The sequence below is a fragment of the Epinephelus lanceolatus genome, chromosome 3 (genome assembly GCF_041903045.1).
Source record: "Epinephelus lanceolatus isolate andai-2023 chromosome 3, ASM4190304v1, whole genome shotgun sequence".
NCBI lineage: Eukaryota > Metazoa > Chordata > Actinopteri > Perciformes > Serranidae > Epinephelus > Epinephelus lanceolatus.
The window spans coordinates 8,785,483-8,798,422 of NC_135736.1; the positions used below are offsets into that span (position 1 = coordinate 8,785,483).

At 42.8% G+C, this 12,940-nt stretch overlaps 1 protein-coding gene across 4 annotated transcripts in view; it reads right to left on the reverse strand.

Moving 5' to 3' along the window:
• tbc1d1 (TBC1 (tre-2/USP6, BUB2, cdc16) domain family, member 1) overlaps positions 1-12,940 on the reverse strand; it is a 71,727-nt gene that overhangs the window by 13,587 nt on the left and 45,200 nt on the right. For all 4 annotated transcript variants that reach the window (XM_033624371.2, XM_078164434.1, XM_078164431.1 and 1 more), the window contains 3 exons: positions 6,721-6,921; positions 1,202-1,363; positions 36-194 (listed from right to left, as the gene is read on the reverse strand). In XM_033624371.2, coding sequence (XP_033480262.1) covers positions 36-194; positions 1,202-1,363; positions 6,721-6,921 — 522 coding nt within the window. The remainder of the gene's footprint in view (positions 1-35; positions 195-1,201; positions 1,364-6,720; positions 6,922-12,940) is intronic.

Here is a 12,940-nt window from a genome sequence, read left to right on the forward strand (position 1 = left end):
TATGTGTGTGTGTGTGTGTGTGTGTGTTGAATTACCCAGATCTATGAGGATGGCATGTTGCTGCGACGTGAGCTGTTTCAGCAGCTCTTTGTAAGGAGTGTGATTGGCAGGGGGTCGGGACGGGACCGCCTGCCTGAGCAGGTACTGTTCAGACAAAAACTTCCAGATCTCGCCTCGATGTTGCCTTGGGACGCCTGTTGGAGGTGACAAGAGATGAAAGAGAATGAGGGTGGGGTAGTGCGAAGGTGGAATGACATGTTCCTAACAGATGTTCAGGTGCAAGACTTGTGAAAGACTCATTTCTAACAGTAATATGCAAATTCTAAGGAGAAGTGACGTCAGGGTTTGAAAATGTGGTGAATCTTAGGGGCTGAGGATAGTCAGAGAAGCCCTACCTTTTCTGTAAAAATACCTCATGTAGGCCCAGTAATTAGTCTGACTGAGAGACAGGCAGAGAGGAGTTTGTTAGCCAATAACAGTGTTTCTAAACAGTAAGCCGAATGAGTGTTTCACAGTATTTTGCCTTGGGTGTGGAGATTCATTCTTGACTTTAGGAAAACATATCTGTATGCACATTTTCTAACAGGGGTGGAGCACGCGTTTGCTATTTTTACACTTTGGTGTTGGTGTGAACTAAACAACTGAGATATTATGAGTACGACCATGAAAGTCTCAGCACGTTAAAATCCCAAGGCGAGCATGTTTGAACATGTGACCTTGCAGCTTTACTCCTGTGTGACCACTGTTTTAATGTGATGTCATCATCTTGCGTCATAGTCTAGCTCATGTGGCTTCACAGGCCAGTAGCTCTTCTGCGTGCATGTGTGTTCTGGACTTTAGATGCCCACTGTTATGTCTAAGGCCACAGAGATAACCACCCTGTCCTCTGTGCAGAACATGCTGATACTAGACAGCATACAGAACAGACAGTCTTGGAAATGAAAGACACTGGGTGACAGAGTTGTCGAGGGGAAATACAAACTGATTTCACTGTGTGTACAAATGGAATTTATGCCCTCTCCTTTTGCTGTATTTGCGAAAAGGGCTGATGATAAGGAGAAACGTTACAATGCATATTTGCAGTTTTGGAGCTTTATACATTAAGCTTTGGTCAATATTTGCCAATACCTGGTGATTTTAAAAAAAGAACAAATATTTCCAAGAAGCACTGATAATTGTATTCGTGGAGCCAAATACGTACCTTGTGCAACAGCGGCATGTATGGTCTCAGTGTCGAATTTGACCTTTGCCCTCCCAGGAGTTCCCAGCATCTTCTCCCAAACCAGAGTGACCTCCTTCAGACAAGGAGTGATTTCCTCATAGTCCAGCTTCAGACGCTTGTTCTGCAGATCGCTCTCTGAGGCTACGAACATATATACACAGACGTCAATAATGTGACAACCCTTTGTGTCGGTTTTGTTGGTCTTGTGGTGTGTTTGTGCGTATGTGTGGCACGCAGGTGTATCACTGTAGCTGGAAACACCTGGCCAGATGTCAGTGTGCGGCTCGCTCTGTACATTTTGTGTTGTCCTTCTGGTTTTCTTTCTTCACTCGTGCACTTTCATACATTGCTGACGCAACAACACAACACACTCTCTGTTGTGGCAAACTAGCATAATAAAAAAAAAAACTGTGTAAAAACCTGATTTAAATTCGAGATGAAATGAAAAATGCCTTTTTAACCCTTATAGATCAAAACCCCCAATCATATTGTGCACCTATGTAACTATAAATGTCCCCCCAAAATACAAACTAGAATTACTGCCTTGCAGGTCTATGTGTTGGCGAACCAGATAAGTTGCAGTTGATACCCGAGTCTGTCCAGACTCATATGTAGCCATGATAATTGACAATGCTTTGAATATGGATGTTGCCGCAAAGAAGCTGCATATTCTAAAACCTGAATGCCTAACACACATCTTCAACCAGAGACACAACTTTTAGCTGCACACAGCTACGATCAAGTAGCTAGTGAACAACAGCATGCTATGTCACAGTGTCTTCCTAAAAAGCAGTTACAGGTCTGCTGGCTTGAATTTATTCACTTAGAGGACAGTGGTGTCTGTGACAACTCCAGATTACGTGCAAGATATTTCACTGTGGAGTGCTTTAGGGAACTAATGTTACATGGAGCACATGATGGGCTCTGTCTCTGTCTCCCTGATGATTCGACTGTCCCGTCAGAGTTACACCAACAGGGTTTCACTCTTATGACACGCCCACGCTTCAACGATCCAAAGTTCTCCCTTTCCTCTTTCCTTTTTCTTCTCAAACAGTCAGATTCAGCTGGGAGTGTGTGAGAAATAACTGCAGGAGCAGCGCTGCTGGTTAAACACCATGTTTAACTTTTCAGGTGTTTTCTTTTTTTCAAACCTGCAGTAACTGATTTTGAGCGTGAAAGAGTTAAGAACTTAACAATGACATATTATTACCTTCAATCAAATTTGTGACTTTCAGATTAACATGGCCTGTAAAGTAAATAGAAAGACACGAACTGAATTCTGTTGCAACATGTTGACACCACTGATCAAAGAAGGTGAGGGCACACCCAGTGCCCCTCATCTGTTCCTCTCTTTCTGACAACACCCTTCCTCTCTTTCCTCCCTAATCTCTTAACCCACAGCCCTTCTCTTCTTCCCTTTCTCTTTACTGCCTACACTCAACTCTTTCTTCTCATTCAATCCCACATTTGTCTTGTCCGTCAACCTCACTCTCCACTTTACTCCCCCCCTTCCCCTAGTGGACTTTCCCACCCTTTTGTGTGGTGTCCACCCAGTGACTGGCTGCAACTTGGCAGAGCTGGGGAGAGTGACATCATCACTATGGGACAGGAAAGAGACAGCAGTCAGTTTCCCCCTCCAACCTGCACTGACACCTTCCAGGAAACAGAGGGCGAAGTTAGGTGTGCAGCCAACAGGGGAATGCCTCTATTTGCATCAGCAACACTTTGCAAAAAGGAACCTGGGGCAATTATAACAAAACCACAGTTTTGAGGAACACTCTGAGAATATGCAAATTCAGTGCCTGGCAAAAGTAGAGTGCTTTGCATAGAGCTCACACTAAAATCTAGAATAAATACAGTACAGGCCAAAAGTTTGGACACACCTTCTCATTCAATGCGTTTTCTTTATTTTCATGACTATTTACATTGTAGATTCTCACTGAAGGCATCAAAACTATGAGTGAACACATGTGGAGTTATGTACTTAACAAAAAAAGGTGAAATAACTGAAAACATGTTTTATATTCTAGTTTCTTCAAAATAGCCACCCTTTGCTCTGATTACTGCTTTGCACACTCTTGGCATTCTCTCCATGAGCTTCAAGAGGTAGTCACCTGAAATGGTTTCCACTTCACAGGTGTGCCTTATCAGGGTTAAGTAGTGGAATTTCTTGCTTTATCAATGGGGTTGGGACCATCAGTTGTGTTGTGCAGAAGTCAGGTTAATACACAGCCGACAGCCCTATTGGACAACTGTTAAAATTCATATTATGGCAAGAACCAATCAGCTAACTAAAGAAAAACCAGTGGCCATCATTACTGTAAGAAATGAAGGTCAGTCAGTCCGGAAAATTGCAAAAACTTTAAATGTGTCCCCAAGTGGAGTCGCAAAAACCATCAAGCGCTACAACGAAACTGGCACACATGAGGACCGACCCAGGAAAGGAAGACCAAGAGTCACCTCTGCTTCTGAGGATAAGTTCATCCGAGTCACCAGCCTCAGAAATCGCAAGTTAACAGCAGCTCAGATCAGAGACCAGATGAATGCCACACAGAGTTCTAGCAGCAGACCCATCTCTAGAACAACTGTTAAGAGGAGACTGCGCCAATCAGGCCTTCATGGTCAAATAGCTGCTAGGAAACCACTGCTAAGGAGAGGCAACAAGCAGAAGAGATTTGTTTGGGCCAAGAAACACAAGGAATGGACATTAGACCAGTGGAAATCTGTGCTTTGGTCTGATGAGTCCAAATTTGAGATCTTTGATTCCAACCGCCGTGTCTTTGTGAGATGCAGAAAAGGTGAACGGATGGATTCCACATGCCTGGTTCCCACTGTGAAGCATGGAGGAGGAGGTGTGATGGTGTGGGGGTGTTTTGCTGGTGACACTGTTGGGGATTTATTCAAAATTGAAGGCACACTGAACCAGCATGGCTACCACAGCATCCTGCAGCGACATGCCATCCCATCCGGTTTGCGTTTAGTTGGACGATCATTTATTTTTCAACAGGACAATGACCCCAAACACACCTCCAGGCTGTGTAAGGGCTATTTGACCAAGAAGGAGAGTGATGGAGTGCTGCGGCAGATGACCTGGCCTCCACAGTCACCGGACCTGAACCCAATCCAGATGGTTTGGGGTGAGCTGGACCGCAGAGTGAAGGCAAAGGGGCCAACAAGTGCTAAACACCTCTGGGAACTCCTTCAAGACTGTTGGAAAACCATTTCAGGTGACTACCTCTTGAAGCTCATGGAGAGAATGCCAAGAGTGTGCAAAGCAGTAATCAGAGCAAAGGGTGGCTATTTTGAAGAAACTAGAATATAAAACATGTTTTCAGTTATTTCACCTTTTTTTGTTAAGTACATAACTCCACATGTGTTCATTCATAGTTTTGATGCCTTCAGTGAGAATCTACAACGTAAATAGTCATGAAAATAAAGAAAACGCATTGAATGAGAAGGTGTGTCCAAACTTTTGGCCTGTACTGTACATTTTTAAATAACCTGGCGCAAGACGAATTGAAAAGATCTCAAGAGATCTGACATGTTTTATGAAGTGCTGTAAATCATGGCCTCAGCAATCAAAGACAGAAAAGTAGCGAGAGTGGCCTGGAAGGCGTAGTCTGGATAAACTTGGACGGAGCCGATAGCTGACACACCCAGAGTAAGAATAGATGCTGCTGGAGAGGCCGTGGCTCTGCTGTCCATCTTATCAGCTGTCCGGTGCAGGCAGAGTCTGCTCCATCAGGGACTCGCTTATTGGCTGCAGCCCAGCTAGCACGCAATCTCTCCACTCCCCAAACTCTCCTCCATTTCTATCCCATTCTGTCGCCGGAACAATCCGCCCATGATAACACACACCAAGATAGGATACCCCACCCTGGAGCTGACAAAGACACACACACACACACACACACACACACACACACACATATGGAGGCGCGCACACACTTTTGCAGCTGACCCGTAAAACAGTGAGAGAGATAAACAGAAAGTATACAGGACAGGGAGTTGATCTCCACCCAGAAAAATAACTGATAGAAAGGTGGAGCACACCCTGTGGGAGGAATACAACACAATTTAAGTATAGATGCCAAAGAAAGCCGCCACATTCAGCAGATGTGTTTGTTGGAGAGTATAACGCAGCGAGTATGTGTGTGTGTGTGTGAGGTGGCTGCCTGGACTTGCCTTTCTTTCATCAATATTGACCCACATTCTCTCCGTCCACACCCTGTTATGTAGGCAATGATTTCTATCTGTGTGATGGATGAAGTGTTGTGTGTGAATTATTAGTTTGTATACAGTGCAGGTAGTTAGGGATGTGGCACGTAGCTAGGTGTGTGCTGATGCGTGCCAACTGGGTCGGGAAAGAGATGGTGCATTTGGCCCGCCCTCAGATATGCCTACCAGCAAACGCACACACACACACACACACATATTATATAACCTGCTCATTTACAGTACTTCTAAATATAAAAAAACAGGTGTGCACTACATAACCTGTGTGCATGCGCCCCTCTGAAGAGGCATGCCCATGAAGAGCTTTCTTTGCAGGCACAGCGTTTTGGTTGTATTTGGTTGCTATGCTACAGAACTTCTGCAGAAAGCTAGAGTACCAAGCCCCTGAAGAGGGCCGAGCTTTGAGGCCAGTTTGACACACTGGCCAAACTGTAAAATTACAACTTTTGTGCTAATCACGTGATGCCACTGGGCTCAAAAAGACAAGTGACAGTTGAACATTTTTCAACTCTTGTGCAGCGATCAGTGCAGACTAAATGTTCAGTACTATGTCACACTGCTGGAGTTAGTAGCATAGTATAAATATAGCAAAGAATTTAACAAAAATTCGCTCTAGAAAAAATGCTTTGATGAACACACAACACTACCAGGTAAAGTACACTCAGCCCACTGTGGCCGATTTGCTTAGATAACTAGATTCTTTCCTCATCGGCCAGTTGATTAGTCAAAAAGGAGGAAGTATTTCAGTCATTTTTTAGATTTTCTTTGGATGACTATAGCCCTACAAGAGAGGAAATAAAAAGTACGTTTTTGCCTTGCTATTTGGCTCCTACAGAAACACACTCATCATGTAATTTAAGAGCATTACTAAGTGGGTGATGCCGACACTACTTAATGAAACAATGCTGGCTGCAGTTCTTGTTACCATGCAAACAGACAAAAAGACCAGGCCTGCAGGACCAGGCAGCTATAAAATATAGTGTGATTTGATAGACAGGACACATCAGCTGTTATATGTATTAAGGGATGGTCACTTTTACTGCAGCACTGTGCACTGCAATGTTAGTGTTACTGCCAATCAGAAGATTTTTCAAAGAGATTATATTGTAGTGGAGCTTCTTCTCACATTTGTCTGTTTAAGGATGTGTGCACAAATATAATTAAATCTTTTGTTTATGAACATGTGAGTAAATTACAGAAAAGGCAATGCATGCTCCTTGTGCGTGTGTGTGTTTGTGTGTCCCTCCGTTCATGTGACTCACCCTGTAGTTTCTGGTTCTCCCTCTCCATCCGCTGCAACAGGATCTGCTGCAGGATGGCCTTCCTCCAGAGCTCCCTCAGCTCCTCTTTGCTCCTTTTCGTCCTCTCCTCTGGCACCACCCTTATGGACGAGTCCCCACTTACTCCAACTCCCACCTGGCCCACACACACTCGACCCCCCTCTAGACAGGGATCTCCCCGCTCTAAAAGACATATCGGATTATATCACATTAGGTTAAATCAGATTACACTACATTACAGCAGCAGGATACAACAAAGAACAGAGGTAACACTATGTAACAGTTCTTTTATGAAATAATGAAAGTTTTAATAATAATATTTATAAGCACATCCTGTGAAACAGCAGAGCTTGTTAGGAGAAAAAAAAAAGTATAATCACAGGACATGACAGACTATCTTTCTTGGGGAGACCTTTTTACCTTCACCAATAGACCTGCAGTCAAAAAACCCAAGTCAATTCAATTTGCCACAATTCCTCGGATAACCATGCAAAACAAAACCAAAAAAAAAGCTAAACATAGATATATTTGACACAGTTGGGTGCAACACACTCAAGGGAAAAAAAAAAAAAAGTGTTTGTGTGACTCCACCCCAAAGTACAGGGTGGATCCCAAACCTCAAAATACCCGGTGTTGTTTAGAGGAAGGACATAACAACTATCCAGATAGCACTTGCTTCTCTCTCAGTTCGTAGGAACATCATGATTCAGTTTGATCACACGCACACACACACACACACACACACACACACACACACACACACACACACACACACACACACACACACACGCACGCCTTAGCTTGGCTTAGGTATGTCAACTTGATGCTTATCTTTCCAAAGACTCCTCTGAGGAAAATAAGAAAGAGGTGAGATAGGTCACCATTCAAAGTGTCACATCTGCTACAAAGACTACTCCATACTGTACATCAACACATTACACGTGCATGCACATGCACGCAAGATGACAATAGCGTTCTTTATGCCAGGTTAAAATGTATGTATGCCTTTGTGTCTGTGTCAGGGAGACTTTCCAAGACATGCTGAAACCAGCAGAGTCACTAACCAAACATATGGCTCTTATGTTATAAAAGAAGTGAAGACAAACCAGACATGAGTGACACAAACACACACAGACGGCAACTCTCTTGAGAGACTCGCGTATTTGTTAGACAAACACAGACCGCTTCAACAGACCACGGCTGAAGAGTTAGCTTATAGGTGTGAAAAGTGCATGCATAAATGCACACACACTTGCAGACTTATCCTGCATGCTTATACTTGAGAGGACTCCGCACTACATTAATTCCACCTTACCCCTTACCCTAAGAGCCAACGTACTGCATACACCTAATCGTAACACTAAAACCTAATGCCAAAATAACCACACGCACGCAAACACACATACACACACACACACGCACACACCCTCTTGCACAAAGTGGCACAATCCACTCCCTGAGCAAACACTCCTATTTCACCAGAACCATGTCCCAGAACACACACACACACACACACACACACACACACATGCAAAGTGGGTCAACAAGGCTGGCGCTTTCCTCTGGCGCTGTCTGTGTGTGGACTGTCAACATGACCTTGAGACACCGCCATCCCCTCCAACACACACACACACACACACACACACACACACACACACACAACCCGACACACCCATGACCTCATGTATGTAAGCACACACATAAATACACGTCCAACTCAACCCAACTTAGCTCTGAATTCAGCCAGCACAAAGCCCATCACAGTGACCCGCTAAAAGCAGTGTTTTTCCTTTACTTGACGGCAGTTTACTGTCAAAATAAACTTCAGGTGCAGATTTTGTTCACGTTGAGGAGAAATGTTCTACTTGATGTTTACCTGTTTTCATTTGAAGGGAAACTTAGTGCACAATGACAGGTCTAAACCTCGCTAATCCCTCATGAGTTCAGTCGCATTGGTCCCACATTCCTGTTGCATTTATTAGACCCAAACACAGAATCCAGAGGGGTGTGTACACAAGTAAACAAAATCATGGGAACACCTTACAGTGTAATATAATAATCCATTAGCCCTGCAAAAAAATCCAATTTTGTGAAGGTCAAAGAGGTGTTAATTGAAGTGTATGAAGATGTGGCTGGCGGGTGTGGAGCATGTGGACAATTTAGGTTTGACACCCCCCAGTGGCAGCTTACAAAAACACAGCAGCAGTGTGTGTCTTCCTACATGTTGTGGCTGATATAAAAACAATATTCTATCACTGTGAAAGTGTTAACTGTTAAATTTTCATTTTGCTACAGCAGTCTTCTTGTGGTTAGTCTTGGTTGTCATGGTTTTGGAGAGTTTAATATCAATCATTTGTACAGCTGCCTTTGTAAGTGTTGCTCAGTTACAGTACTTCAAATCAGTCACTTTCTTAGGCTGTGTTTTTTTATGATTTTATTCATTTTCCTGTACAGTAACAACTGAAATGGAAGCTGCACAACTCAGTCTTACTAAGCTGAATAAAAATAATCAGCATGATCTGGCTCTGGCACAAGAGCTAAACAAATTCTACTTCAGATTTGAAGTGCACGATTTTAATAATGAAATAATGACGCTGAAAAACACTACACTGGATCCAAATCAACAAGCTTCCCCTCCTTCTGATGTACATTCTGTTGTTAAAACTTTTAAACACTGTAAAAGAAGAACAAGTGTTGGTCCTGATAATATCAGTAGTCGAATACTTTCTAACTGTGCTGAACAAGTAGGCCCCATTTTTAATTACATTTTTAATTTATCCTGGTCTCAGCAGAAGGTTCCCACTCTGTGGAAACAGTCGACTATCGTTCCCGCTGCCAAGTCTAAACATCCCAAATCTTTAAATGACTTCAGGCCCATAGCCCTGACCTCATTAGTTATGAAGTCATTTGAAAAACTGATCAAAGCTGAACTGCTGAAAATTACTGAACACTTGATTGACCCATTGCAGCTTGCGTACAGGTCCAAGAGGGGGGTCCAGGACATCACCATAACTTTGTTAAATCACATCTACAAGCACCTTGAGAGCTCTAACAATCATATTAGATTGATGTTTGTTAACTTTCCATCCGCCTTCACTACTATTCAGCCTCATCTACTGATCCAGAGACTGATGAACAACTTTGGTCTGGAAGGCAGTATTGTTGGCTGGACTTTGGATTTTCTGACTTGCAGAACACAAAGAGTCAGAGTTAATAGTCAACTCTCTGATCTATCTGTATCATCTACTGGCTCACCTCAAGGATGCGTCCTCTCTCCTCTGCTGTACATACTGTACACAAATGACTGTTGTAGCACCTTTGAAAACCGCCATATATTGAAGTTCACGGACAACACGGTCATAGTGAGCCTGCTGAATAACTCTGAAACTTCACATGGTCCTGTGGTTGATTATTTCTTAAAATGGTGTCAGGAATCTTTTTTTTTTTTATCTTTGAATGTTTTGAAGACAAAGGATATGTGTGTTGATTTTAGATGTGTGCAGCCCTCATCTCCTGACTTCACAGTGATTGATGGTCAGGCAGTTGAAATTGTAGAGTCCTATAAGTACTTAGGCACTATTCTTAACAACAAGCTGACATTCGAGAAAAATACGGACTTGATTTATAAGAAAAGTCAGCAGCGTCTTTTTTGTCTTAGAAAACTTGCTAAATTCCAGGTTGACTCTACCCTGATGACTACGTTTTATGGTTCTTTTATTGAGTCTGTGATCACGTTTTCTTTTATCTGTTGGTTTCAATCCTTGAGGGTAAAAGAGAGAAATCTACTAAACAAGGTTGTTGGTGTTTGTAGTAAAATCACCGGGTCTGCACAAGAAACTTTACAGGACCTTTACAACATACAGTTGATTAAGAAAGCACACTCCATCTTGTCCGACTGCTCTCATCCTCTACGCCAACAGTTTCAGTTTTTACCATCAGGTTCACTGCTTAGACTCCCACTTGCTAAAACGAACAGATACAAGCACTCCTTTGTTCCTTCCGCTGTCTCTCTTCTAAACGCCAGGAGGAAAAGGTAGCTTATTCATTAGTGTGGAATATCTTAATCTTTTTTAACTTGAGTATGAGTGAGTATTTATTAGGCTTGTCCACAATGTGTTCATTATGCTGTGTGTATTTGTGTATTTTTGTACTTTGTGCTGCTCCCACTTGCTGTGAAATTAATTGCCCCACTGCGGACAAATAAAGCAATTGATTGTTTGATTGATTGAGGCAGCTCAGAATTCCAAATAACACTGGCAGCCACCTCTATTATTTTTGCCGTGGAGTGCGTCACTGGAGGTGGATCCGCCACCCCATGGCAGAATGTGCCATTGTTTACTTTTCAGGATCCATGCCAGTTGATACTTCAGAACAGCAGATTTTTTTTCATGACTCTATATCTCACCTTCACATCACACCTTGGTGATAGTATCTGCAATGATACACAAACACTCTGTTAGACCTGCCAAGTTGTGATTTATGTGTGCAGGAGGTGGTCTTAAACTGCAAAATAATGTACCGTGTCAAGATGGGAAAAGTTTATGACAATCGTGACAACACAGAGCAAACACAGGTAACAGTGATCATCTCCAGTACCTCACCAACATTTAGTCAAAGACTACACAAAACAAGAAACTGTGAACTTTATGATCATTGTCTCATGAGCTTCATGATCATTATCTCGTGAGTTTTATGATCATTGTTGTGAATCAGCATTCTTACACAGCATCAATACAACTACATCACTATTACAGGCTTCATAAAAGCTGTTATTGCAGGCCTATTGTATTCAGATGCATTCTACTGTAAAGTGCGTCACTGTAATTCCAATGAATCATACTGAGGAATGGCCACTGTGTGACTTTGTTGTTTCCTTGACAGGAACTAATCTGTTTTCTGTAAGACTAGGAAACAAACGTGACTGACATCCATATTTGCCACCATTTAAAAAACATCTTTGAGGAGTGGGCTTTCAAAGTCACTGAAAATGGATGATAAAATTAGACCTTGGCCATTAAAATCTTTCACATGGATTCATTTTACAGATAAAACGAGTCCATTTATTGATCAAAAAATACAAAAAAAAAAAAAAAAAGATTAGCAGAAACTCTCATATGTCAAAACAAATCAACAAAAAAAAAAGGTTTCTCAAATGTGAGGATTTTGTGTTTTTTTCTGTTTGATAAAAAAAAAAACATTCTAAGATGTCATACTGGATTCTATTTTACTATTTACCACAATGAATAAACCAATCATTGACTGATTAACCAGAAAACTGACCAACAGATTAATCAATGTGAAAATAGTTGTTGGTTGCAAATCTAATTCATTTCAGGCTGGGGTTTAAAGGTTTAGTGTGGATATTTTGAAGTGGGGTTGTATGAGGTACTTATCCATAGTCAATGTTATTGTCTACGGTAAATAGCGGTCGGCACACATGCAGACCCAGAAGCCAACCAGTTTCAGTGAGCCAAAATGACTCTAGTTTCCCGGCGCAGCGCAGATGGCGCAGGGTGGCGAACCCCGCGCAGAGCTAGTTTCGAGCAGCGCAACCCGAGGCGCGCTCAGTTTGGTAGTTCGGCAGACCAAGGTGCGCTGAGATGGGTGTGGTGGCGCAGCAGGGGGAGGTGTCAACAGATCCAGCTTGGCGCAGTGACAGTTTCGTGCCAAAAGGCTTCGCCGAAGGTGTGCTAAAAGCTCGCCATCTGAAACCAGGTCTACTGTCAGCGCAGGGGGAGCGCAGCCGGTGTAAGCCGAAGTTTGGCTGACCGGCGGACAGTGCGCACACGTCACCAAAACCTCACAGGCAGGTTTCCAGAATATCAGGCACATTAACAATGCAATAAATACCCAAAAAAAAAAACACTATTCAATGCAACTATCTGCAATCAGCACATAAATGTATCTCTATATCGACTTTCCCGTCACATGTGATGTCAGATCAAAGGGGATTGGCACCGTTTGGCACGCGTAATGGAAACCGAACCTGATTTGATTAACATAGCCTGCAAACTGATGAGTTCACATCCCTCTCAGCCAACCACAAACAGCCACAGCATCAGATAGGGAGTATATATTCAGCATCTGTCATCTTAGAAAAGTCAAAAGAAAAGAAAAAGAGTGAGACTGCGAGAGAGAAAGAGAGAGCGCGTGCACAAGAGAAACGTAACATTGATTTACAATTGTGGTGACCTCGTCCCAG